Genomic DNA, 27,903 nt, shown 5'->3' with positions numbered 1-27,903 from the left:
AGGCATCTGCCGCTCTCCTGCACCACTCATCCGTCCATCTGTGTACGCTGCTGCCCTTCTGTCCACTCACACACACTCACAGACAGACAAATACATACAGAAAGATACACTCCTTAATGTTGCGTGTGAATGCGCATACACTGTAGACATGTACGTCTGTCAGGCTGTTTTTTATTCCGCATCTGTTTAGCACAGAGAGGCAGCACCTTGCATTGGCCTGCGTTCTTGGCCGGAGAAAGGTGTCAAGCTTTATTATAGAGGGAACTACAGTATCTGCAAAGCATAATGGTGGGAACTAGAAGAAACCAGAGAAGGAGGGACCCCTCTAGAGGCAAAAAATAAATCTGTGAGGATAAAAAAAATAAATACGTTCTTGCTGGATTTTATCAGTAGCAGTTTAAAAGTCAGGCCTTGGCAGGGTCCGAGCTCTTCTATTCTCTTCTACATTTAAACTGTATCCATTCAACAAATCAAAGCACAAGATCTAAGTCCTCGCGATAAATTTTCTAATGCTCCTTAATGCCAGTTAAACAAATTTCTGCTTGCTCAGAGGTCCTCGTCGTCTGAAAGATCAGCATGATTTATGCCCTTCCTGTCGCTGATGAGGACATCACTGATAACGGCGAGGTTAAGTATGAGGAACATTTATGTCTCCATATGAGCCAAGACGTTCTTTTAAATCTTGGAGAGGCTCCCGGGAGCAACACCTAGTAGATCTTCAGTTATGCAGCCTTGCAGATCTCTAAAGAGGAGCCACAGATGTGGGGTGTCAAGACTATTTGTGTTTCTGATGAAAAGGACCCGTCTCTTCGCCAACTTTGGTTTGCTTAGACTAATATATTAGGACCGAGTTTCAAATAAACACAACTCTCTGTTTTTGCTCTCTCTGTGCCTCGGCGTGGAGCGGAGGGACAATAAGGCGGTTGTGATGAAGAACTTTATAGGAACATTTAACTTGAGAGTGAGGGATTGAAGCGGGTAAACAAAGCATTCCTTTCCCTTTCATCACCATTTAACTGTTCCCTTAACATTCAGTCTCACCTCCAGGCCAGTGCCCACCAGACCGGGGAACTTGTCAAATAAATATAAATCAGAAAGGAAAGGTTTATCCCACAAGTTACATGAAGTTGCTCAGGACTTTTACACATGATTGTGCAACATTGCAGTATTTCTAATCCAGATTCAGCTGCAAAGACTCATGCTGGTGAACAATATCTCCCATAGTGAGCAGCAGGGATAGCATAGTAGCACCCCGGCGATGGTGTTCCAGACACATAGCCTGGAGGGCCATTTGGTTATACTCAGGGGAATGGTTGTTGTGTCAGTCATTTGCGGCGACCGCTAAAGAGTGCACTTAGCATCCTCTGTTTCCCCCTAGCAAACATGTGGGGAGTGACATGATACTGTACAAGAGTCTGGACAACATATAACATTTCAAAGCAATTTCCTAATTGTTTCCAGGCCAAGGTCGATAGCCTATATGGAAGCAATCCCTTCTTTCAAACTTTTTTTTTTGTCATCCACAGATTGGGGAAACATTAAAGTGTTAAGTAAACTTGACCCAGGCGGGCTAATTCATTGGGAAATAGCTGGGGTTCGTACATTCGGTGCCATATCAATGACAGTCAGTCAGTGGATTTCCTTCTACTTGGATGGTCACCATATGTTTATAAGGCACAGTCCTGAACCAGCCAGTCACTGAATGATGACATTTGTTGTCTATGATGAGAGACTGTTTACAGAGGGGAAGAATAAATTAGCTTGCATACCTGAAGGCAAAGGTATATGTGCTCCATATGCACTGTGCACTTCTTAATGTAGGATTCTGGTGACTGTGATAAAATCTACAGCTTAAAAAGTCTCTGTGACAACATGGAATCAAGGGCATGGCTTCTGTTTCAGTTTCAGAGGGGATACATATAAAAAGGAGGGGCTTTGGGGTCTCTGCCAGAAGATTCTAAAAGTCAAACACTTAATATCCTGCATTCTGGTTATGTTTATGTACCAACTTGAGACTTTTCTGCATTGATGTATGGTGTAAATGTCTTTTAAAATCCTCCGCTACATTCATCTTTTTATTGGAGGGGACAAATACACATGTTCTAAATACTGAGGGGCATGTGTCCCCTGCATCCCCCCTGAAATCTACACCTATGCATGGAATAGTTTAAAATTGCTACAATTTAGTAGTGTTTCTTAAAAGGTCATTTAGTGTGCTGCATGTGTGTTTCAAGATGTTTCAGCACATATGCAATCATAGTCAGACAAATATATGTTTTGTTGTTCTTGTTGTTGTCGTCTTCTCAATATGGCATGGTTTAAGGTTTGAGAGTCGGATATAGAAAGTTATTTGGGCCAACATCATTTTAAAAAATCATTTAATTAATCCACTGATAAAAAAGACAATTTCCTGGCCTCTTGGTCCTCATGAAGAAATGCTTCAAATTGTTCTTATTGCCCGCCCCCCCCCCCCCCCCCCCCTTTTTTTTTTTTTAAAGGGAAGTCAAACTCTCTTAAATACACTTAAAATGAATGACATGAATGCAGGAAGGGTGACATTAATCATCAGAAGTACCAGACTGGTCGACTTTGTTTTGAATTTTATTTGTACAGTAATGGTGTGGAATATTATCCAGTAATATATGTATATAAATGATCTTATATATCATTGTAAAAGCTCTTTACACTCTAACTGAATGCACCTCAAAACTCAAATCCTATATGCAATTATGAGGTAGACATTAATAATGGTATTTTCCACCCTCTGCAAAAAGACAAATATCGAATACACCTTAAATTACTCTTATCAATGTAAGAAATATATGATTATCATGAAACTCTGTACATCACAAATAATAAAATAATTATAGAATAGAAATTATACCGATTTGAGTGCATTTTGTATATTTACAAAGAAATGCCGTTTTCTCATTTCTTCATTCGTTGCACTTTGTAAAGTTTTCGACTGTACAAATATTTACAACTCAAAAAAAAAAATAATGAACAGCAGTGCATTCAAAGCTAATGTGCATTTAAATATCGTCTCGTTTGCGAGTCTTTTTTCTTTCTTATATTTTCGTCATCATCAGAGAAGACAAACTCTCTCGCTGACCGCGTGTCCTTGGCGCAGTCAGTTGTGGAAGTGCATTTCGTAAAGATGCAGACTTTTGAGCAAAAAGTTCGCCTCAGTAATGTGTGCTTTTTTTTACAACAGGGCCCCAGTCAGGCACAAGTCTGGTTTTGTGTCCTTTCTGTCCGCAAAGGCGCACGACGCTTCTCCCAGCGCCTCTTCAACTGGTCTCCAGTAAGGCAAAAATCTCTTGAAGGCATTACCACCAACCATCTTATCTCCTCTCCTCAGACCAGTCTGTGTGTGTGTGTTTGGTAGATTAGACATTCACCCCCTTTTATTTGGAAAACAGGCACTTGCTCGGGCCTGTAATGACTCCAGCTGGACAGTGGCAATTACGGCCTGGATGCACATACCCAAAAGAGTCCGGCCTGGCTGGCAGGATCACACGGCAGAGCTGACAACAAAGCGCTGACAGGCAAAGCCCACTGTCCTCTGGCCTCGGCACGAACAGGTGCACAGTCGGTCTCAATAGGCTCCCCATCTCGCCTTGTACCCATCCCTTGTGCCATATGGACACGTCTCACTCTCTGGGAAACAAAAGCCTGTTTGATGAGTGATCACTTGTTGCGTGGATGGGAATGAAGGCGTAACACGTTAAGGCAGAGAGTGTGAATTACTGTGACTGTACTGAGTCTGAATAAATAGCAGATATCGCCTTTAGTGTGCATCCCTTTTGAATAAAGACAAAGCGCGTCATGCGTCAAAGCATTTCAGACCTGTGAGGACTCTTCAACCTGCATGGGACCCATCAAGACTTATCTTTGATTTTTCTGTCTTTTAAAGTTTTTCTCTTTGAATAAGGACCGCTACCTGCACCCACACTGCTCCACCACCATGTCCTCGTACTGTTTGTACACCACGTTATTGCCTGAGTCTATGTACAGGATGCTGATGGGGCTGAGTTTGGTGGGGACGCAGCAGCTGGGCGGGGTGCTGTTGGGGTCCATGGAGTTCATGAGCGTCTGTATGATGGCGTGGTTGGTCGGCTCGAGGTGCGACCTCAGGGGGAAGTCACACACCCCCTCGCAGTGGTACGCCTCGTAATCCAGAGGCGCGATGATCCAATCGTCCCAGCCCAGCTCTTTGAAGTTCACGTGCAGCGCCTTTTTGCTGCACCTGGATTTGGATTTCTTCCCGTGCCTCTTCCCGTGCCGGTTGCTCAGCGCCGTCCTCCGCCGCCGCCGGGGCCCCTCTCCTTTCACCCCCCTCAGCGACACCCCCCCCTCCTCCGCCGCCTTCACCACCATCACCGCCTCCTCCTTCTCACCCACCGACCTCCGCGACTTGATCTTCTCCTTCATCTCGTTGAACAGGTTCTCCCTCTTCTTGGAGCGCGTGTAGGCCACCAGAATGGCCTTCTCCTGCTGGGACCGGCCGCTCCTGTCCAGCCCCAGCTGCCTCAGGTCCACCTCGGTGTTTGATTTGCGGAGAGTGACGCGGAGCTGGAAGCAGAGCTGGTTCCCCTGCTGATAGTGATGATGGTGATGGGGGTGGTGATAATGATGCTGGTGTGCTTTAAACATTTCCCACGCGTCCAGAACCTCCCAGCCCGGCTTGGTGGAGTCCAGCGGGTCCAGGGACCGAGAGTCCAGCAGTCTGTCCGAGCGGCAGGGGTAGAGCTGGATGTCGTAGAGGCCCGTCGTCTGCAGGGAAGTCTGCAAATCCCCGGGCGCTCTCCTAAATATCCTTAATTCCGCCCCGACCAGCTCCTCTTTGTCTGAAAGGGTTGAGACATCAAACAGATACTTTTGTCTTCGCAGAGGAGAGTGCAAAAGATCGTCTGCAAGGATAAAAGAAGAAAATAATTGCAGTCAGATTCACTTAGGGTGTACAGTGTTCAGAGGGATGGAGGAGGGAGGGAGGGGGACTCACATTCTCCCACAGAGGCCTTCTCTCTCTCTCTCTCTCTTGTTTTTCAAATGTCCACCCTGAACCTGCCTGGAACAAACTACAGCTGACAAGTCCTCAGTTTGGATGAGAATGAAAAAAAACCTCACAGCTAACACCACGTTTATTATTGGTGAAAACGTCTGCTGATTGCGCAGCCTCAATCCATGACTGCATTATACTTCTCAACCCACTCTGAACATTATTTCCCGCTAATTTACTTTGATTTGATTACATTAGAACAGAATCATCCTGATAATAAAATCTCTGATCATGCTGAAGGCTGGATGAGGTTTGAGTTTGCAGAGTCTGCTCTGAGGCTTCCTGCGTAAAACTGTAGTTCCCAAAGTTTCTTGATTTCATTTCATGCAGATTTGTTGCGCATGAACAACTTGAAATGATATTGTGAAGCAAAGCACACGCTGTTTATGCCATATACATGAAGGATCTGATCTCACTTGTTCCAAACAATATTTATCCACTAATGCCATTATAGTGCCAATTTTCGTTTTTGATATAACATTGACAATAATCCAGTAAAATCTGGCGAATCTCATATGCCACGCTACTTTTAATCAAAGCCAGCTTGATTTAATGAAAATAGTTCCGCTTTCATTTCACTTGATGACAGATTGATTATTAATTTCCAGCTCTTTGACAGAGTGGAAGCAAACTTTCCCGTCTTTACAGTCTCTAAAGCTCTTAAATGTAAGCAGGAGTCTGAACATCACAAATGTGGTTAGTTTTCTTTTCTTTCTTTTTTTTTTGAGAACTCTTGCAGAGTTGTAAGGCAAAGGGGGGGAAAAGAAAAAAACAAGGGGCCTAGTGATGTGAAGGCCCCTGGGTGCTGCCAGACACAACGGACCAAAGGCGACATACTGTACACTCAACTGAACAATACACAATTAATGCATTATTCCCTGCTGGAGACCCAGGAGGCCTGCAAATATTCCACCAAGGCGGACCAATGAGATTGGAATATAACACTGTGGGACAATGCATGAAAAGGCGTTTACAAAACACATCAAATATCTGCGTTTAACTGACAAGGAAATCCTGATGCTATCTGTGTTTTAATGGGATACACTTTGGATCAAAAAGATTCACGTTTCGCATATGTTATCGTGCATGTCAAGCTGCAGCTTAGAGCTTATTAAAGTGCAGCCACAGTGAACATTTTCTTGGTTTTGCTCCAAAACATCCACTTATAATAAATTATTTTGGTGCATTTTACCTTTATATCTTTTTTTCTTATGGAAACTGGAAATAAATCGTCAAAAAGGAGTGAAATAATTGTTTTATTTCCTGCGTTTCCATTTTTCAATATTTTTATTGAGTAAAACGTGACAAAATTTATCATTAAAATAGTGATTTTTCTCAAAATACGTTAATGCCGTCGGGATACGTGAGATCATTTCATTTAAATGTCACATTTTTCGCACTTAATAAAAACATGAGGTTTTAATCCTAAAAGCGGGATTTAATTACTTGCTGAGAGATGAACGATCTGTGGTCCTTTTTTTCCTCATAAAATAAAAACATGTCTCCATTTCTGAACGTTTAAAAAATAAAAAATAAAATAAAAGTGACATGTCTACGTCCAAACACCTCCGTGATATAATTTGTAAAACTTGTTCTGAAGAGATATTTGAATCTAGTTGTCAGTTTCCCTCCGTGAACCCTGCCGAGTCACACAGTAAAAAGCAGATTGAAACCTTGTGCTCGTTTCAGTGACTTTGCGCGTATGGTCTGCATTAGGTTTCTTTCTTTTTTTTTTATAAGACCTCAAACAAATCGAATACAAGTTCACCAAATAATTAACAGTTCTGAATTCCCAACTTCCTCATTAAAGCACTTCCCCTCTTATATTTCATCTCATCCTGCCAACGACAACATTCCCCTTTAAAACGCGCCTGCACGGACTGAGAGTGACTGACTGACTGAACACACTGCTGGAATTATTGAGAGATATTCGTGTTGACAGTTTAAAAAATTTAGAGAGTTTTCTTAATGTCATTATTATGTAAAAAGCCAATTCTTTCCATTACGCGTAAGATGCTTGACGGTGGATAATTGGGGGGAGAGTGCGGTGGAGTTTATTGCTTGGTTAAAACGGCATCCTGTGTACTTTTGTTTGACCTTGTTGCTTGTATTTGAACAAATGCAAAACATGTTTTTGTCATCTATGCCTCTGTTTAGAGAGAGAGGGAGGGAGAGAGAGAGACAGAGAGAGAGAGAGAGAGAGAGAGAGAGAGAGAGAGGCCGGGCTGCACCATCTGCGCTTTAATGAGTTACCCCAAGTGCCAAAAGTAATTTTCAGATTCGGGTTATTCTTTTCTGATCTTGGCTTTTCTGACCTGCAGGAAACACCCTGCCTCGTTTTATAAGCAAATTTCATTTACCTACAAAAGTGTGAAAGCCAGAGAAGCCGTAGATCATAGGTGCCCTCAGTAAAACCTGTCTCTGCGTGGATGAATAATGCGTAAAAAGACGTAAAACATGTTACTTTACGCGTCAGAAAAGGCTGCCCCCATGTGTATTTCTTTCTTGATGGAGGCGATTTAAATAACGAAAACTCCCAGCTGAGGTTCATTCTGCAGGTTAATGCAATGCAACACTTAGGGGATGCTGGGAGGACTCCCAAAAGAAACCAAAGGCGCTTGAGCTGAAAGAACGGGAAGAAAAATAATTTTCCGTAATTAAAGTGGCGGTCGCAAAGGGAGGTTCCGCAGTAAAAATACGAACCACTTCACAGCGGAGGAAGTGCTCTTTCATTTTTTTTTTTCTCTCCCTCCTCGTCGTTTTTTTGGTGATGTGCCCATCGCGGCCGAGCTGGGTCATTATGGGAGAATAGACAGTGTTTGATATGTTATGACATGAACACTCAATTAGATCACCGAGTTCAAATACTTTAATCAGCCGTTCGATGCCAAGCAGCTCTCAGAGGGTCCAGCTCGGGGTCAGAGCCAGTGACACATCACATCAGAATCACAGGAGAAAGTGAGGCGTTTTTCCTATCAAATCAGTTCACACTGCAAGAAATGGCCACACGGACGAGTCTTTTAGTGTCATATTCATCCTAAAAATGTTCCTTTTTCTCTCTGAAAACGAACAGCTGTGTGAGAGAACACCACTTATGTCCAATGCATTTAGGATTTAAAAGCAAAAAGTATCAAACCGTCTGATAAGTTTTTACAAATTGCATTTCACTGAACATAAATCTTGATAAATAAGTTAATTTGCACTTGACATAACTGCAGTTGCACCTCTCCAAGTAGGCAGATGATACTATGATTCAAGCAGCCGACTCTGGACTAACCAAGTCCTCATGATGGATATTTTTTGCAGCGCATAGTCTCGGGGTGTTTCAGGGAACGCAAACAAAGATAGCTTTTATTTCTCCTACAAAGATTAACTCGGTTTATGTCCCCTTGTGTGTGTTGGATGTGTTTGTGTTTATCAGTTTGTGTTTGTCCTCGCAGGCCAGTCAGATCACTTGGTTACACATGTTAACTGACCCAAACACCTGCTTCTCACACCGATCTGCTCTGACATGGCCCCCAAGCTCCCTTTGTCAGCACAAGTTGGCCAAACAGGGCACCATAATGGCACCTGATTGGACTTTTTAATATGTGCCTTATATGGGGGTTTTAAACTCCGTGTGTATTTTAAATGTTTAGGGGTTACATTTGCAGTATTTGCGTTTGGAGATTAATTTAAAAAAAAATCGAAAATGAAACAACCACCGAGTGCTCTCATATAACTGGAAAAGTTTCCTGTGTATTCACGTGGAGGTTGGGAACAGAATAGTTTTTGCTGCAGCCTGCACCGACAGTGATTTACAGCCTTCATTTAGAGAGCGCCTTAATTAGTGTTTTACTGTCGTGTTGCCCAGAGGTTAATTTAAATGTAATATAAGTTAATACTCAGAAAATGTTACATGTTTCGGCGGCTGTGCGCCAAACAGATCCAAATACAATCACAAAACTGCCCATAAACAACATATAATCATGCCGTTTTCAAAACATTTCTTTAGTTTAGCACTCATTTGTGTGATATATTGATAGTTTGTGCGCGTAAAAGTTCATTTGCACGCTATTTTTGCCTGATCTAAAACGTGCGTAAAAGTTGTTCTGTACTTTTTATGCCTGACTGCAGTTTTTAGCCACATTTTATAAAGATCTAAACAAGAATGTTACACCAGTCAGTTGATGAAAAACTGTGCCACAGAATTATGCAAGAATGAGCTGATGGAGCTGGCACCGGACTGAAACCAACCTGTTCCTCTGTCCACAAAACTTGTTATGGTGTTGGCAGATTTAGAGGAGCGGAAAAAGCTTGCGTTTAGTCCGAGCTTCTCTGCAGCCGAGTATGTCCTGTATATAGAGAGCATGTATTCATGCGGCACAATAGCGTCCTTTGGGTCTTCTTTGTGATGGCCCACGATAGGATGCGAAGACGCGAAGATGTCTTTTAGGATTTTGGATGACCTTTGTCCGTCCCGATGAGAGATCCGGGCTCCCTTGTTTCTCCTCGGCGCAGAGGGAGAGATGATAGCAGCAGACTGGAAACACGGTATATTCCCAAGGAAAACAAGGAGCAGGCCCAGATATAGCGTTACGAGTCGAGATGCGTCCATGGTTGGAAGAGTCACCGGGAGATCTTTAGAAACTCTTTATTTCCCGCTCAGTGAAGTTGGATTCGGGGGGCCGCCGGAGTCGGAGATGGTGTGCGCGTCAGGGTCGGAGAACTGCTACTTTTGCGCCCTCCGGTCGCACCAGAAGAAATGCGTTTTGCGCTCTGGACTCCACACAAGAGCGGAGACTGTTGGGCCGAAAGAAACACGCCCACATGGTCGCTCAGTGCAGGGCTTCCCAAACAATTTCATGTCACAGACCTCCTAACAGTCGCCAACGGACCGCCACAAGATACAGGCACGAGAGTCCATGTGGGAAAGTTTTTGTTGGTGATGCTTTAGCCGCCAACTGCTGAACTTATCTACACCAGAGATTTATGATTTACTATATTTAGGGTGACATTAACTTGAATTGTGATATCAATAATTGACTCAAACTACAATGAAATTAGCCTTAACGGTTATCAACTTTGCTCCGTCCTTAAAAAAATATTGTAGACAGATAAAACTAAAAGCCCAAATAGCATGGAGCTACCTCTGTTACTGCCAAGTTTATAAAGATGACCAAAGCAGATATAGGTCCACAGAATTTTCACATACACTTAAACAGAGTTATAGTGCTCCTTATCACAAAGTCTGGGAGCTTCCAAGGACATGTCAGATCAGATTAGATTAGATTTTACGCACAGATAGACTGACAACAATGCGTGCACGGGGTGATCATTAAGCAGCAAATCTTTAAAGAAACATCATGAATTTTGCAACTGAGTGTGACACATTAATCAGAGGAAGCATTTCTAAATCCTATGGCATGAATAATATAACAAGGCAGATGGAATGTCAGTGTGTGTTTTAATGTTGAGCGGATGGCATGATGTGAGGAGGAGAGAATCAGCTCCTCGGAAACAGACACATGTTGCGATAAACTGAGGGAAGAGGTCTGGTGCATTTAAATGTAACCTAGAGATGTGATCACAGTAAATCCAAAACATCCAGCATTGATGTGTGGAGACGTCCAAATGCATCAAACATGTTTTAAATGACACCAGTGACCTCTAGTGGACATTGGTGTTTATTACAACCCGGTGTCTCCCTTTTAGAGAAACGAGGACAAATGCGGCGTTCATGTTCTGTGGGAAGATCTGATTGTGTGACTAATGTTAAAACAGATTCAACTGTACAGTATAGGTCAGTGCTCCCTTGTTTAAATGATTTAACCACGTCTGTTAGTGCTGATCTGTTTTCAAGCACGGACTTAAACGTCTGATTTTCATTTAAAGCAAAGCAAACATGTTAGCGACAATTAAGTTATGAGGTTGACATATCAAATTGTGAAAATAAGTATTTTTTTTAATATGATTCCCAACACTTGTGTATAGGCATTTCCTCATGGCCAGAAGGCACTATTCAGGAGGTCAGAGACACTAGGGTTCACTGCAGAATATAGGTTACCTCCCTGTTACCTGAATGCATCACCAGGACTGTGTCTGGAGAACCAGAAGGATAGATGTGCAATCAACAGACGGATTTGTAATTTATTTAACATGTGATGTGACCTCATCTAATTTTCAAACGGTGTCATAGTGTGTTAGGTGTTAAATATTCCACTAAGCAGATAATGTGTACATTGCAAAGGTAGAAATCTGTATCCCACATAGAGGCAAGATAAAATAATGTCCAGATGAGACAGAGTTTACAAGAATGTAACCACAATAGAAATATTATATAAGTTATATTTAGTATACAAGGGCAGTAATGAAGAAAAAAACACCTTGGCAACACAGATGTCACATAAATGCGGATGTGATGCACTGTGGATAGGATCTAGTCGTGACAGGGATATTTATGTCAGTCCATTTACTATAGTTAACCTGCAGCCTGCTGTATGCATCATGCTGTTCCAGCAGAGGGCCTCAGTGATATAAAAACAAACTGTTTCTCATAAGTCACATGCTGACATTTCAGTCAGTACCACCCAGTGTCCAGGGCCTTTCAGAACCCTGTTTGATGTACATGATGATGCAAGCGATGACATCATTAACTGTATGGCCTTCAGGTTATTTCATAGACATGCATGATACGCCATTTGACTCCTGCTATGGGCTTCAATTTCCCTACTTCATTCAATGGCGCAGTTGCTCATGCACATCTGATGTTTCTATAATACAGAATCTGTAAGTGATGCCGCCACTGTGATAAAAATGGCATTCAAAGCGCAGGCACTAAACTGGAACATACAGTGAATAGTTATTAATCGGGACAGGAGCAGCACCCACCTCCTTGGTTTCAGCACCATGGAGAGCAAACTCGCTCTGACACTGAGAGGAAGTCAACACACACTCACATCACTGTACACATGAACCCTCTGCGTGTGTGTGAACATATGCCAGGCCTATATGTCATGCTGGGCACTTTAGCTGGCATCCTTAAGATGTGCGTCAGTCAGCAGCATGGCTTTGATGACATTTATTCCATAAATCCATGCAAGAAATGTTTGGATAGAAATTGTAAAATATAAGATATATATTTTGGTGATGAGCACATTTATTATAATGTGAATTTGTGGGGCATATGTTATGTGGTAAAATGGCACTGTAGGATGAAACATAGATTCACATCATACATTGCAAGCATGTTGTTTTAATGCTGATCTCATGCCAGATTCCCATGTGAACATGTCAGTGCATGTAGTCTATATGTAGGCCTGTCCGCAGCTTATGGCTCTATATGTGCGTGGTTAAGTAATGCCCCGCGCGTTATGTAACACACTTGGGATGGGAGTCATATTGTGCGTGCACCGTCAGTGGTCTCGCTTCCTTGTCCAATCGTGGGTGTCCTCAGTCTGCACACAGCTCTCCTCCACCCGACATCCTCACAGCAGAGCGGAGGCTGGCACCGCCGGAGCACCAGCAGCGGAACGACCCTTTGTGCTTCACCGCCTGACGCGCATCCTTCTGAGAGGAGCCACCATCACACATTCAGGCAAGCGTTGCATCCATTGTCCTTTCTAAATCATTTCAAACCAATATATGATGAGTATTAGTTAAAAAACGAAGTGAAAGTGTTGGCAGGGTGGGAGCAGGTGGGCTGAGGAGGAGCTGTTTACAAGTTAAGGAGCCAGTCTTTTTGTCGATTCATCCAAACGCACGCACACATCATACATGTTTGGGGTGGTTCTGGGTGAAATGTGGACACATGAGGTGTGCAGCCTGATGTTTACATCACCACTGGTTACATCCTATAGATCCTTTATTCTAGAGGCATCTCCCGGGGAGAAAAACATTCCCAGCAACTGTGGGGGCGCCAGATGAAACAAAACAAAATCCCCATCGCTGAAAACAACATGATAAAATATAAAACAAGCCTTCTGAAGGCGGGATGCTTTCACTGCCAGGGGATATGAAGACACGAAAATATCACCAGCTTTTATTAACAGTGAAAATAGCTCTGAAGTGAGATGCTGAAAACAAAGGGAGGCATGTAAACATGTGAACACATGGGAGGGTCTGTTTTCCTTGGTTACAGCATTGGCTCTGTTTAATGGCTGATATTCTTTAAGAAAAAATAACATTTAGTTTATAATGAGAATTTGATGTGTTTTTAAAGACTTTTAGCACAATACACTTCTATGTGGAATCATATGATGCCACAATATGAGACTTATTTTGTGGGGTTTATAGCAGTCAGCTGTGTTTTTATGTTTGGCACAAGCCTTCTGGAAACTATCAGGAAACCATTTTATCAGTGTTGGTTTTGGTTTCAGTTTGCTTCATGCTCCCAGGACTGATTCCTGTAAGTCAGGGTGATCACTCATGACACCATGCAGTGATGATGCAGTCTGTTTTAAGGGTTGATGAGCTCAGAAAAAGTGTTGCAAATGACGTGCTGCTCAAAAACCATGAAATCTTAACATTTCCAGAGCACGTCCTGCACGGCATAATGATAAAAAATGGAGTATTTGAAGATAGATGCTCAGTGAAGCTCACGCCTCTCAAAGCTGCTAACAACAGTCTGACACTTTAGGAGTTCATCAGTGAGCATCAAATGTCGTCATCACTGAGATTACTCAACTTAAAGCCTCCTAGCAATCAAGTCAATGGACTAAATAGAGTAAGTGTATCATGGGCTTAATATCAGAAAGGAATAAACAGCTTCATATTAGTGAGATGTGCATGATGGACAGTAGACAGCGCATAGACTGGGATGGATTAACGGAATTTATTATTCACGCCCACTCCTTGCTGTTTTTTAAAGTAGACCATCTGGATGTGGGAAATAGCTCCAGTGGAGGCTTAAAGGCTTGTTTATCAGTCATGTACACATTTATCTCAGCATCCCACTGTCAGTCCTCCTTTACCAGTGCATCTGCTTTCAGGGCACTTTTATGTTTGTTGGAGTGATGGCTCGTGCAGGTAATTTGGGAGCTCGTCATGCTTAAGAGAGCTGAAAATCCTGTGTTTGCAACTTAGATAATGCTTAGCCTGTCGCTCAGTGGGTAGCCAATCAATGTTGTCTGGAGTCAAGCAGCGGACTTTGGTGCAGGACCAAATGCTTAATCCTACTTCACAGGCGCAAATGCATTGGAAACTGGCAAAATATCACCACAGTTAGGATGAAATCTAACTACTTTCAGGTAGCATGTATGGACAGGCGTCTACGTCCAAGCATCTCACAAGGTTTCAGGTTACATACTGACATTATTGACTGAGTATCATCAAATTATATATCCCAGCACCAGAACATATAACAAAACACGATTCCCTTTCGATTTGGCTCCAGGACGCTGCAGCCTATCTGATCTCTGTCTCTTTATTTTCCATGTTCTGATGTCACCGCCCTCCTGCTTTTCCTTCACCAGGCTGCTCATAGTTGTATGAATTAATAAAAGTCACTTCCTGAGATAAAAATCTTCACCCTACTCTCTCCTCTCTACCACACCCTGTTTATTGAATTATTTCTACCCTGTGCCTTCGCCTCAGGTCTGATTTCTTTTCCAGCACTTTGCTAGTGTACATAATCATTCCAGGCTTATTGAACAATGTCTTCTAACACCCATCACCATGGCTTTATAACCTTGTTTTTTAAAACTGATTTACTGCACTCCTTGTAAGAAGATCTGTTAAAATATTGTAGATAAATTCCAATAATCATTTGCTACTAACAGCTGAAATGTAAGTCAGTGGTACTTGGATAAGTATACACAAAAGCTCCCTGAGCTCACACACGCTGGCTCAAGGACACAGTGTTCATTCAGTCTGAGAAAAACACTGTACAGCTGAATGGCAAACACCCCCACACCACCTCGACACACTCTAGATATTTTTCCTCAGTGAAGGACGGCGTCTCAGGATGAGCAGCAGAAGCCTACACTCTGTGCAGATTTACACATAATTGGTCGATTCTAGCTGGAGTCCTTCGTGCAGCGTTTTCCCTCGGTTGCTAAGACTGTTGCTAGGGCACGGCTCTGGTTGCTCTGCCCTGCCTGGTGCCTATAATCTGAGTCTGCTGTGCCAGCATGCCAGGCAGCTGTGCAGTGCTACAGTATGATGATGTGGATGCCTGAAAATGAAAGTAAAACTGCAGGCAAGGTGGTGCAGGCCACCCAGAACTCAAATCTATTTTTGAGTCCGATAAAAGGAGGTTTGAGTTTGATCCCCACGAGGCTTTGCTCTATTTTTGCAATCCTCTTTGGGCCTCTGTGGTTTGAAGAAAGAGGATTTTGAGCGAGTCTGGGCTGCTCATACAGGGAACGTGGCTTATATTAGATTATCAAGTGGTGATATCTTTCTGTTATTGGTTGGGGATTGTTTGGAGAAGCCTGATGATGGAGGCAAAATTTAAAGAAAAAGGGCAACATCTGAATGGAGCAAGGGAAGACAGGTTCACTGATGCGACATCAGCAAACAGGCCTTGGGGTCAATTACATCATTCCCAACGCAAAAAAAGAAAACACGCATGCACTTATGCAACTGACCCCCTTAGGCAAATCAACAGGCGAGAGGAAGTGAAGTGATTGTGTAAAGTTTATTCAGGCATGAGAGAAACTCTGCATTATTTAGCTTTAAAGCATCAATAAAATATCGTCCTTGTTTAAATGTTCATGTACAGAATGAAAACTTTTGACAAGAGTTCGTCTCTTCTCGAGACCATATTTTAAAAGACGATATAATTATTCCTCCATCATCTATTATATCTCAATGCTAGAAGCACTTTGTAGCTTTTGGCAGGCAGCCCCACAGTTTTGGCACAGAAGCCTGATAAGGAGAGTCAGTGGAGTTTGGCTTAGCAGAGTGATATACTGAAGTTGGACACCTTTCATCTTTTACTGTCTTCTCATCTGATCATCTTAATCCGAAATGACTGATGTTGAGACAGAATATGAAAAGAGTAATGCCAATCTTTCTTCCTCATAGCTGTATCTGTGTAGACTCTGAACTCTTTACTCTTTGAACCCACACACAGAAGAGTTAAGAGTTATTTTAAATCTATCCATTTCATGAATTTACACTTGTCTTATCTTTAATGCTGTTTTATGGCAGCGTCTGTCTATTGGTCGGCCCATGACTTTGGTCCAGACTGGAAACAATTGACAGCTGTGAGATGTATTAGCATGAAATGTTGCACAGACAGTCATGGTCCCCTGAGGATGGATCCTAAAAACTTTGGTGATCGCCCTCTACCGCCACCATGAGGTTGACATTTGTCATTCAGAGTGAAATATCTCGACAACTACCGGATAGATTGCCGATAATGTACATGGTCCCATAATAAATTTGAATGACTTGACCTCTGACTTTTCATCTAGCGCCACCAGCAGGTCAAAGTTTATACCTGTTCAGTGATTTATCTTAGCATACTTGATGGATTACCATTAAATTATGTGTAAACATTCATGGCTCCCAGACAATATATCCTCATGACTTGGAAGAACCCCCGACTTCTCCTCTACTGCCACCATGGGTTTACATTTTTTGTTTTTATTGAAATATCTCAGCAACTATTAGATCGATAGGGACATTTTCAGGCCAAAATTTCTGTTCATCCAATGCTTTGATTCATGACCAAATATGATGATCACGATACAAGATGGTGGCCCATTTAGACACACCTGCTTAGTGCTCCTCCACTGAATCTTGTTGTACATTTACAATGACAACAAAGGTATTCATATATGCAAAGCTAATGAAATTCCCATCAGCCTCAGTTGTACTTGCAGATTCGCAAATATTATCATGCTAACACACTAGGCTAAGACGTTAAACATATTCCTTTTAAATGTCAACATGCTACCATTATCACTGCGAGCACATAAGTATGCAGAAATCAGCATTCAATTCAAAGCACCGCTGTGTTTAACCCACTGTATTTCTATGGACACTTAGTCTTGTTACCAGCCACAACAGCGAGGCTGGTATTGTTTTTACCTTGTGAGTCTGTGTGTGTGTCATCATGGCGACATGTGGCCCTGGAGACACTTTTTGTGGTAGGAACTACCACAGAAGCTGTTTTTAGCTCGTTTCCAGGTGTTTATATGTCTAACTGTATGTAGACAGATTATATCAATGCGATAGTAGTCCCAAAATTGAGCTGAGTTTGAAGATGGGTGTGGTCTGAGCGAGATGCTAGAAGTCAGGGAAGGGGCCATTTTAAGCTGCGAATCGACCTCACGGCTGGTGTGATGCTGTCACATGATGCTCTCTAGTTCTCACATTTTGTACCTTTTTACTTGTTTTTGATGTTATATTCATTTGCCTTCATTTGATTTTTAAAGAGCTTTACAAATTCTGATTTAAAAATGCACTTGGCTGTGCAGACGTGCAGAATTTGTTTTATGAGGTCATAAATTCAGTGTGTGTTGGTCACAGCTGGCTCTGGGGTGCTTGTGCCATCTGTACCAGGCAGGATGTGTGTGTGTGTGTGTGTGTGTGTGTGTGTGTGTGTGTGCGGTGGTGGGAGGGATTTAGTGACCTAACAGAGTTCAGACAGAGGGCCCTTGTCTGGTGCGAGTGCCACGTCAAAACCCTGCCACATACACAGACCACAGAAAAAAATGCCTTACCTAATTTCTCTCCGCTTTTTCATTTAACAGGGGAAAACGCTACGTGAAGCACAATGGGACCGTTCCAAGAATATGAGGTGAGTCTTATTGCTTCTGGTCACTGCTGATAGGTTTCTGCATGTTGAATGAGTCTTTTCCAAAGAGAAGTGGCTTTAAGCAATGCAGTAAAAAGAAGATGATAAAAATGTGATGCACAATTATAATCATATGGGAAAAGGCCAAAAATATGAACAAAGTTGAATCTTTTATGAATTTGAAAATACTGTCATCATGAAAAAGATGATACACTGAGTTCATGTGGGGGGCTACATCCCTGCCTGCAGCTCTGACAGATGTTTCTTCAAACAGGAAAAGAAGTCACCAGAGAAAGGAAGCCCCCGCAGCCGCATCCCCCGTTTGGTCCTCCATCCCTTCCGAGCAAAGGACAAAGGTTCACCTCTGTCCGATTCACCTTTTTCAGAGGAGGAGGGGAAGGAGTGTGATGTCAGCTCCGACCACTCCAAAAGGACCATCAGCACCAACAGCTTTTGCTCAGGTAAGAAGTTCGGCTCCGGTCTGAGGACAGCTGAGTTCATGTTCACGAAAGTGTTAGATACTTTGAACGCCAGGTTGTCAGGTGCAAGACTGTAATGCAGTGCTCTCGATTGCTTGGGTAAACACTAAATCCTTAATATATGAGGGATCAAGCAGTGGTGGCAGAGTGGTTCAGATCCTGAAGTAAAAGTATGATACCACAGTGTGAAAATACTCCACTACAAGTAAAAGTCATGCATTAAAAATCCTGCTTAAGTAGAAGTAAGGGAGTATGATCAGCAAAATGTAATTAAAGTATCAAAAGTTCAAGTACTCATTATGCAGAATGGTAATTTCTAGAGTATTTAATAGAGTGGAGTTGATTTTAACTTACTGGATAATGCAACCTCAAACAGAAAATTCAGTTATGTTTATTTCATGTTCTTCTAAATTGCCCCCCCTAACAAACAGAGCTAATGACACACTCCAGAGTGTACCTGTGTATACGTACACCGTGTGCATGTGCACTGTGTAAACAACCACGCAAGCACTTGACATCTACTTTCTGAGTGCGAGTAGCTGTTGTGAAAGCTGTGGCGCTATCTGTCAGATAACACTCAGGCTGAACCTTGAGCTCTGATTGACTGCCTGTGTTCGCTGCCTGCCCCGCGCTGCCTGTTCTTGGCTATTACTGTCTGTGTGCCTGTCTACAATAGATGACACCGGCTGCCCCACTAGTCAGTCTGTGTCCCCCTCCAAAACCCCGTCAGGCTCAGAGCAGAGTGCCCACGGATCGCCGATACTCCCAGAGCGCAAGACCAAAGTGAAGAGGGTGAGGGTGATGGCCGAGTGGAGCGGCGAACCACGGAGCACCCAGAGGCACAAGAGAGAGCTGAGGTCGGCCATGAAAACCAGAGGTGAAGAAGAACACACTAATAAATATACAAACATGAAAATGTTGTCGATTTTTCTTTCAGAAAAAGCAGAATGAGGATCAACATTTGAAATCTTCACCACAGTCTTGCAGTATTATCAACTGATCCTATTCAGTGTGAAATAATCTGATTTGTGTGTTAATTCTACATCAGCTTATTCACAGCACACTGCATGCACGTATACATCTGCATGCCAGTGGTTCCCCAAAGACCAAAGTACAATAACACTATTTGTCACATGTCAGCAGCCAGCAGATTCCCTCCTATGTTGACTTCAACAAACACTGGCTGGGAAGCAGCTGCTTGCGCGAGAGGAGAATAATAACTGGAGGGAACTGTCATCTGTGCATCTGTGCTCTCTTTACATATACCATATTTTAGAAACAGGGCACTCCAGTCTTCATCATGAAATCTCCACACTTCTCATCTGGGGAAGGAAAAAAACTGCTTGATCATGAGTCAAAATGAGGAAGAAAGCTGATTGGATGAGGAAAGGGTTTGGGAGCTTAGCCAATTAGGCTGATTAGTAGGAGGTTACTAGACTGAATGTGCACAGACCCTTAGTCGATTCACAGAGCGGTGGAGGATCACTTAGTTTTGAACAATTTTATTTGTCACAGTCATCACTGGACACAGTAATATGGTTTTGTTTGACGGCAAAAGATGCTACTCAGGTATGGCTTTGAACTTCATCTTTAAAACTTCCAACACAATATTTAGTGGCCATTTTTTCTGCTTTAACAGTTGAGTTTGAGATGGTCTGTGTGCCCTGCTCTTTAAACTCACATTAGTCCAACAAAGGGTATGGACTGTCGGGAGTAGCCCATCCGAAAGCTGTTATATGAGAATATATCAGCCTATATGTAGTTCATCCCTCCATCAGGGAGACTTGATGGTAAGTCCTGCTTACAGAGACTGTAACATGATGCTTTATTCTACAGTGAATCTTAACGGGCCTATATTTTAGATGGTGCTTACTAAAGGAGAGGCTAGTAACAGTAAGACTGGACCCAGTGTGTTTCCATGATAACACAGAGATAGAGTGTATATCTGTTCATGTTAGGCTGAACGTTGAGGCTTCAAGGAGACTGAACAGCAACGCCTGAGAGTGAGTGGTATGAGACCACAAGCAGGAAACAACAACACATTGTGCCTCATTAGTGAGGCACAATGTGTGTACAACTGCATTTTAACTGTGAAATGCTAAAGGAATACTTCACCCCCTAAATGAATTCCCGAAAAAAGAAAACTTTTTTTTGTGCATGCCTCCAGTGTACTAAGAATCCAAACACAGAAAATCAATATTCTGTTTAAAGCTGAACTCCACTGACAAAAACAGTAATTTTACCTTCATGAGTACTGGAGCTGCTGGTCGACTAGTGCCTTAACCATTTGGCATGTTATTGTGCGACTTTGGTGAATCTCAACTCACTCTTTAAATCCCCAAAGTCACACAATAACACGCACAACTAACTGATTGAGGCAGCAGTAGCCCAGCGTGGTCAGCGAGGCAAAATTACTGTTTTTGTCAATGGAGTCTGGTGTTGAACAGACCATAGATAAGTTTCACTTTCCCTTCAGTTCTAAATGTTAAGGTTTTAGTCATACCCCTCGGCAGTACTGAGCATACAGCTGGATAAATGAAATTTGGATTGTACTGCACGGGTTGTGTCAGACTTTGTAAATCAATGTTTTGATAGTTTTGCTGTTAAACACAATCCTCGATGACTTTGATTCATCAAGAATTTTCTCTGCTTTTGAATTTCTTATTCATCAGAGGTATGCAAGAAAAACAAACTTAACAAATGGTCATGGAGGGTGATGTATTCCCTTTAAATATAGTGTATGTTATAGAGATATTCTAAAGTCAGCAAACTGACTGAATACACAACATAATCAAGTCTGCCAGCAGTAATGTTTGCTCATTAGCCACCACTTGATCATACCGGATCAGGTGAGGCTGCAGCATCAAACACCCTGTGTGGTGTGTTTTATTTCTTATGTATTCAACTTTCATCTGAGAAAGAAGATGGTGTCATTTCACCTTTCAAAATTATACAGTCTTGCTTCTGGTCTGCTTGCATGCTAATGCGGTGATGCTTCTCCCTGCAGGTAGTGAGGCAGATTTTAGCTCCTCCAGCAGCACAGGCAGCCTAAAGGCCAGGGAGAGCCTCTGCTCCGTTTCAGCTGGAAAGAGAGTTTCTTCACGCAGGTATGAGGTTCATATAATCATCTGTATGATCTGCTGGGGTCACAGCCCCAGACTACAAGACAGTTGTAGCTAAAATGGAGGCGTCATTCATGCATTAACCATTTCATTTCTCCTACCTTTTCGGAATTAACAAATGCATTGCTTTCCTAATGCTTTCTTTTATTAAGTCGCGGCACTCACATCAGACCGCTCCCAGTGTTCAAACCAGCCGGGAGCCCTACAGCCAACCGCGATGCAGAGCTCTACGCTCCCTACAGGACTCCCCCCAGAGCTGCCTCCTCAACCAACAGCAGCAGCTGTAACTCCAGCCCCACCTCCAGGTACAAAACATGGCTCTCATATTGTGCATTATTAATAATCACAGAGCAAAGATTCTGGTTGGAACGCTGAGGGAGAAAGAGTGGTTGATCAGTCATGTGACCCTCTGGTCATGTCTAACCTTTCCACATTTCTCCACATTCATTACAAATGCAAATCTTTCCTGCTTAAGGGAGAAACAAGTAGCTTTTGTAGACTTGAGAGATTTGGACTGTGGCTCAGGCTCCCGTGCAGAATGACCGATGAGCGAGTGGGCGGTGGCTGGATTAAGCTCAGACTGTTTTATCATTTCCTCTCTTGCAGCCGTCTGGGATTATATCGGTCATGATTTGGCTGTGGTTGGGATTAATGAGGATTTAATATAGCAAATGTCTGAATATGGTGCCCAGACCGTGACCCTACTCACTGCATCCGATTCATAACAGGATTAGAGTGAACTCACCTTGGTTTGAAGGACGAGGTCATAAATATTTGAAAACGGCAGAATTGATGTGTGAATTGAATAGCCTGAAGCTCACAAGTGTTTGGTACCACCATGAATTTCTGACATGGTGCTCCAGGCTGTGTGTTACTTGGAAGGTAATGGGGCTCTGTGCTTGTTGGCAGCTCAGCCCTGCATACGGTTTAACCTAAAAATCCTCTTTCAGCAGTATAAATGGGAAAAAAAAACATTCAACCCACAGCCTTTTGAATTTTTATGCAGTCGCAGAATCTGCCCTCTTTTATCTCATATTTACAGCTTCCATAAATGCATTATAACCCTCCACTCTTGTCACTTGAGGACACCTTGCTGTCAGCTTTCCGAAGAGTCATGTGACATCCTTTCCTCTGGCATGCTACCTTCTCCTGGGCTGTTTCTATTTCTGGCAGGGATGCAGAGCGTTCACATGAAAGCCTCAAGTATCGCAGGTTGCTAGGATATTGTGTTAGTGGAAAAGAGGGGCTTACATACTGCTTTGCATATTGTCCAAATCCACCCACTCATCCTCCACCGAAACAACACGAATCCTTTTATCAGTTCTCTTTGAGGACGATAAAACACTGATCACAGGACATGCAAAGGGCATTTGAATGCTAATGCAATTAGCTTCTAGATTAAGTTTTTTCCCCCCAGTAAGGTGATTTCTTTCCTTGCCGACTGTGCTTGTATTTAGATAAACCAGCATTCGGGGTTTTTTGCCTCTAGTCTACATGCCAGTAATCCTGTGTCAGACAGTAATTCCAGGCTTCAGAGAGCATCTGCCCTGACAGCACTCTCTCAGCCAGACAAATTAGCGTCTGCAGGGAAATGATTTTACGTGTACGCGTCAAATGGGTTTGTTTTCTGCTGTTGCTTCAAAATGTCTAATTGGGAACTGATGGACAATGTTGGCTAGAAGGGGTACGCATGGCCTTTAACCAACGTAATTATCTCTCTAACCGACAGAAGAGCGAATCTGGGACGCTACCACTCCTGTGGGGACAACCATGGAATCAGACCCCCGAACCCGGAGCAGTATCTCACCCCTCTGCAGCAGAAGGAAGTGGCCATCAGACACCTGAAGACCAAACTGATGGAGTCTGAGAACAGAGTCCGTGACAGGTTAGTTCAGATTTAGCAGCACAGAAGCCCCTGCGGTTGTATCTGTAGCTTTTTATGGCTTTAAGGAAAGATGATAGTGGACACACTGGGGGGAAAGTGAAACCGTGGTTGTGACGTAATGCCACACTGCCGCTCTGCTCAACAGATAAAACCCTGGCAAGTGTGAACCCAGTGGGAAATTACTATTATATAGGCTAAATAAACAGCATGATGCTAAGCAAGTTATATCTTGCAAGAAATATACCCTGTGCATAAGATAAACAAGGCTACTTATTTATAAAGTATGATTATGGCAGTTACTTGTTTTTTGGAGAGTCAGATGAGAAGATTCGTACCACTAGTTTATCTGTTAGAAAAGTAGCTACAGCCACTTAGCTTAGCTTAGAATAAAACTGGAAACAGAGGGAAATTGCTAGCCTGGCTCTGTAAAAATGAAACACAATCTGGCTACTGGCACTTTTATCTTTTCACTTCAGTTTTTGCACAGATTTAACAAAAAATAAGAACGTTGGAGGATCCGTTAGATTGGATGTTGTGTGGGAATGGTTGTAAGTATACCCTGCAAGTGAAAGAATGGCTAAAAACAACATTCCACAAGTTGTGAATTAAACAGCTTCATATCAAACACTTTCTTGTCATGACCTCTCAGTCTCCTTGAGCTAACTGCAGCCACGCATTATGCTAAGCTAATGGGCAGCTGGCCACAGCTTCAGATTTAGCATATAGATCTGAGAGTGGTATTGATCTTCCAATCTAACTCTAGGCAAGAAAGTTAATACACATATTTACCAAAATGTCAAACTATTCCTTAAGTAGCCTAACTCTTGACATTATCTTCCCTCTTTATTAGAGAGACAGAGGTGGAGGAGCTGAAGGCCCAGCTCGGCAGAATGAGGGAAGACTGGATTGAAGAGGAGTGTCACCGGGTGGAGGCTCAGCTGTCCCTCAAAGAGGCTCGCAAAGAGATCAAGCAGCTGCGTCAGGTGGTGGAAACAATGAAGAGCAGCCTGATGGAGAAGGATAAGGGAATACAGAAGTATTTCATTGACATCAACATCCAGAACAGGAAGTTGGAGTCCCTGCTACAAAGCATGGAGCTTGCCCAGAGTGGCACCAACCTCCAAGATGAAAACACCTTGGACTTCATCTGTGACAGCCCTGATAGTGGTGGGAAGAAGATGGTGGGGGAGGAGGAGGGTGGGATGGAGCTGGGAATTCAAGGGGCGGAGGCGATGGCGGACAGCGGGCTGCTGGTAAATGACGAGATGGCCAACAGAGCAGACATTTTGGAGCAGGTCTTTATGTCCACTGCGGTAGATTTTAGTCAGGACTCTGGCGGCAAGCTGTGCGCAGGGACAGAGAATGGGCCTGGGGTGTCTGCACTTTCAGAAGAGGGACAGTCAATTGATGAATCTACTGCACCCCCACCAGCTCCACCAGACACAGTTTCCACCACCCTCACCATCTCCTCGAGCACACTTTCACAGCAAAACACAGAAGATAAAGAAATCCAGACCGACATAATGCCCATGTCTCCAGACCTGCAGGCTCTGCTCCTCCAGCTGCTCAAGTTCCATGGGGCCACAGTGGGGGACACAGCTCTGTCAGCCTCCAGCAGTCTTCTAGGTTTCCCTAACCCACCCACCTCCACTTCCACCACTGCTGCCAATCTCCCCAACTCAACACCTCCCCCATCCACCATGCCCAGTCCTGCTCCCCCAGAAAGCCCCGACACCTCCACAGATTCCGGCATGTGCTGCTATGAACCTGCCGAGAGCCGACGGTTCATGGAGGAGCTGGATTTTAGCGTCGGCGAAGAGGAGCCTTGTCTGTCACCGGGACTGGATGTGGTCGGCAAGCGTTACTGGAGCAACAGCTTCCTGGTGGATCTGGTCGCAGTGGCAGCCCCGGTGCTACCCACGGTGGCATGGCTGTACTCGCGGCACGGTGTGGACGGAAGCGCTCCGGTGTACAACATCGCTGCTCTTATCAGGGGCTGTTGCATCATGGGATTGCACTCTCTTCGTCATGTTGCTGACAGGCCGGATGCGTAAAGGCTTCCACCTCGCATGCACACGCCTAACCTTGAACTAAAAGCACTTAAGCATCTTTTCAAGAGTATTCGTGAGATGTGTTGCATTTTTGTTGAACACGATGATATCAATGCAGTTATTTTGGTTCCAACACTGTTACTTTGCACTGTACAGTTACCATGATTGAAGCAAAATGGTGACATGAAAGGGATTATTTATGAAGGGGGTTATTTATGTATTTATTTATCATTAACATGTATAAGCTGATCATCTGGGTAGATGGTTATGTGTTATCATCGTCCTGTGGTGTCCCTGGTTGCCCTCTTGTTTAAAAAACTTCTTTATGTTACGATGAGATTTGTAGGAGTTGAAAGATTGAATGTTAGTGTTTGTTTGATGGGTTCGGAAACGGAGTTATTGTTCAAAAAGAAACCTTAAACCTTCAGCCAAAGCTTTAATGTGAGTTCACTGTTTTGTTTTGTGAAGAAGTATATATTTTTTTCCTCCCTGGGAGTAGAGCTTTATTCTGTACAGCCTGTGTATTGTTCATAGAATAAGTTGATGCTTCAAAGCAACTGACACTTGTTATGTGCCTGAGCTATGTGCAATACTGGTGGTTTACATCCAATGTCCTTGTATCTTTATTATTAAAGCATGATAAATTCCGTGTTGCGACTCGTGACTTTTTTTTTTTTGGTGTGACATGTTTGTAATGGGGGAGAAAAAAGACTAAACAGGGACAGTTGTTAAAGTTTGTCTTATGTAAGACTTCTGTTCAATGCTAGCGAAGACTGGGAGCGCCCATTTGCACAAGATGTTTACATAAATTAATAAAAGGGAAAATATCGAGTCTGAAGCCAAGTGCAACCAAGCAGTGTTCTCATGACAGCTCGTCTTACGTAAAAGCTCTCTCTGCCTGTATTTTCAGACGTCCCTTGGGTTGTGGAGCTGACAATGTAAAGTGCATTAGATCCACTTTACTGGGATCTCTCAGAAGCTGTAAAAAGTCATCTGCGCCCTTACACCAGTGGAAAGTGGGTCAGTGCCGGAGCAAATGTTGCCTGCACAAACCACCAATGCTTTCTTACAGTCATTACATAACAGCTACCCATATTAAATGAAAATAAAAGAACAAGCTGATTTAAATAAACTAACACTTGCCATCTCAGCCATGATTACTGCATTTCCATTTTCTGCTCTGCCATATGGTGGTGTATCTTAAATTGCATAAGCATGACCTCTCGGTTCATAAGGCATCAGACTAGTGAGTCATCATGCTGTAATCTCCACTCTAGTCTGTGGACACTGGATTAAAATGAGTGGGAAGCAATGGTTGTAAATCTAACCAGCTGAGAACACAGCAGTCTTGTATAATCAGAATATGATTCTGACACCTTTCAAGACAATTACTCACCCATTTAGCCTGTTCCCTTTCTGAAGACAGATGACGTGCATTTTCTCTTTTTGAAAGTGGGTCAGTCTCTGAGAGGTTTTGGCAGGCAGGCAGTGTCCCCTGACAGATGGGAGTGACATCATTACGATAGGGGTCAGATGAGTGATGAAAACGGACTGACAATCCAGGTTAAAGGCCACTTTACAATGATATTATTGTGAAATTAAAAAGACTAGAGTCAATGCTTGAAGCTCAGTGGAGCTGTATTTAGGTACAGCTATGCTTCGAGCTAAATGCTAACATCAGCATGCTAACAAGCTGTTTCAAGCTGTAACAATTTCATGGCATGTCTGGATCAGTGGCCACCTGCAGTGCCAGAGTGCATGCAGCTCTTTAGCCCCTCTTTAGCAGCTTCTTGTAGCTCTGACAAAAACAGGGAAGGAATTTTCAGTTATTGTATAGACCTAAAGCAAACACCTCTTGTTTAACAAAAACGAGCGTATGTGCCCTTTTGGCTGCCCTCTTGAGTGATCAAAACAAGACGATGTGCCCTATTGGATGAAAACGAGCGGATTTTATAGACTATTTCGCCATATACATGACACACTAGCTTCTTACGCACCAATGGGGCCCCATGTCATGCAGTAGGTGCCCTTTTTTCCTTTTCGCCCCTGCCCTTCAAACATCCTGAGTCCGTCACTGGTCTTCAGTCTCCCTAGCTAAGCTAGTTATAGATTTCAAATCCAAAAAAGAAAGTCTTGGGGAAAATAGAGAATTCAATAGTGGCTGGATAGAGTTGTTTGCTTTCACCAGCAACACTACAAAGTTGTAGTACGAAAAAAATCATAAATAGCCTACTGCGGAGGAGCTTCTTTGTGGGAAAGCATATACCTGAAAGCTCACTGAAACCTCTTAATAATGTTGACAGGATCATTTAGACGTAAAATGTTGAGTAACCTCCATTATAAAGCTTAGATAGGTTTTTGATTTTGATGGTACAGATTGCTGAGCCCTGGCCTGGATCAAAGTGGCGGAGTGACCGACAAACGCTGAATCCACGCTGCTAGCATGGCTAACAAAAACTGCCAACCCATATCATGTTTTACCCATAACAAAGCTCAATAATCATGTCATATGTCATCCATCTCTAATGGTACCCCGATCACTATACTTCAAATCGTGTTTCCCAAATTGCACACAAG

General features: G+C 43.1%; 2 protein-coding genes across 5 annotated transcripts; one reads left to right on the top strand and one right to left on the bottom strand.

Moving 5' to 3' along the window:
* Positions 1–2,537: 2,537 nt before the first annotated feature.
* On the bottom strand, positions 2,538–9,819 carry gdf6a (growth differentiation factor 6a). Its single transcript, XM_050047637.1, has 2 exons — positions 9,299–9,819; positions 2,538–4,913 (listed from the first exon to the last, which is right to left on the bottom strand). The coding sequence occupies exons 1-2, from the start codon at positions 9,657–9,659 to the stop codon at positions 3,940–3,942; spliced, it is 1,335 nt and encodes a 444-aa protein (XP_049903594.1). The 5' UTR covers positions 9,660–9,819; the 3' UTR covers positions 2,538–3,939.
* Positions 9,820–12,514: 2,695 nt separating this feature from the next.
* On the top strand, positions 12,515–25,975 carry sybu (syntabulin (syntaxin-interacting)). 4 transcript variants are annotated; one of them, XM_050047180.1, is made up of 8 exons: positions 12,515–12,638; positions 17,746–17,792; positions 18,064–18,250; positions 18,999–19,145; positions 21,276–21,375; positions 21,543–21,695; positions 23,120–23,275; positions 24,126–25,975. In XM_050047180.1, the coding sequence occupies exons 2-8, from the start codon at positions 17,769–17,771 to the stop codon at positions 25,327–25,329; spliced, it is 1,971 nt and encodes a 656-aa protein (XP_049903137.1). In that variant the 5' UTR covers positions 12,515–12,638; positions 17,746–17,768; the 3' UTR covers positions 25,330–25,975. The 4 variants fall into 4 exon arrangements, with proteins under 4 accessions (XP_049903137.1, XP_049903134.1, XP_049903135.1 ...); XM_050047177.1 differs by having other exon boundaries at positions 12,516–12,638; positions 18,945–19,145; XM_050047178.1 differs by lacking the exon at positions 12,515–12,638 and having other exon boundaries at positions 17,657–17,792; positions 18,945–19,145.
* The last annotated feature ends 1,928 nt before the right edge of the window (positions 25,976–27,903 follow it).

Source organism: Epinephelus moara, chromosome 6 (genome assembly GCF_006386435.1).
Source record: "Epinephelus moara isolate mb chromosome 6, YSFRI_EMoa_1.0, whole genome shotgun sequence".
NCBI classification, from domain to species: Eukaryota; Metazoa; Chordata; class Actinopteri; order Perciformes; family Serranidae; genus Epinephelus; species Epinephelus moara.
This window is presented reverse-complemented; position numbering and strand designations above follow the sequence as displayed.

What these genes read in the sequence shown, in the direction of transcription:
- gdf6a (XM_050047637.1), bottom strand. Translation starts at nt 9,659, where the DNA reads ATGGACGCATCTCGACTCGTAACGCTATATCTGGGCCTGCTCCTTGTT. An exon ending in TTTTGTGGACAGAGGAACAG is followed by an intron (nt 4,914 to 9,298) that starts GTTGGTTTCAGT and finishes TTATCCTTGCAG; the next exon opens with ACGATCTTTTGCACTCTCCT.
- sybu (XM_050047177.1), top strand. Translation starts at nt 17,769, where the DNA reads ATGGGACCGTTCCAAGAATATGAG. An exon ending in GTCGGCCATGAAAACCAGAG is followed by an intron (nt 19,146 to 21,275) that starts GTGAAGAAGAAC and finishes TTCTCCCTGCAG; the next exon opens with GTAGTGAGGCAGATTTTAGC. An exon ending in AACTCCAGCCCCACCTCCAG is followed by an intron (nt 21,696 to 23,119) that starts GTACAAAACATG and finishes TCTAACCGACAG; the next exon opens with AAGAGCGAATCTGGGACGCT.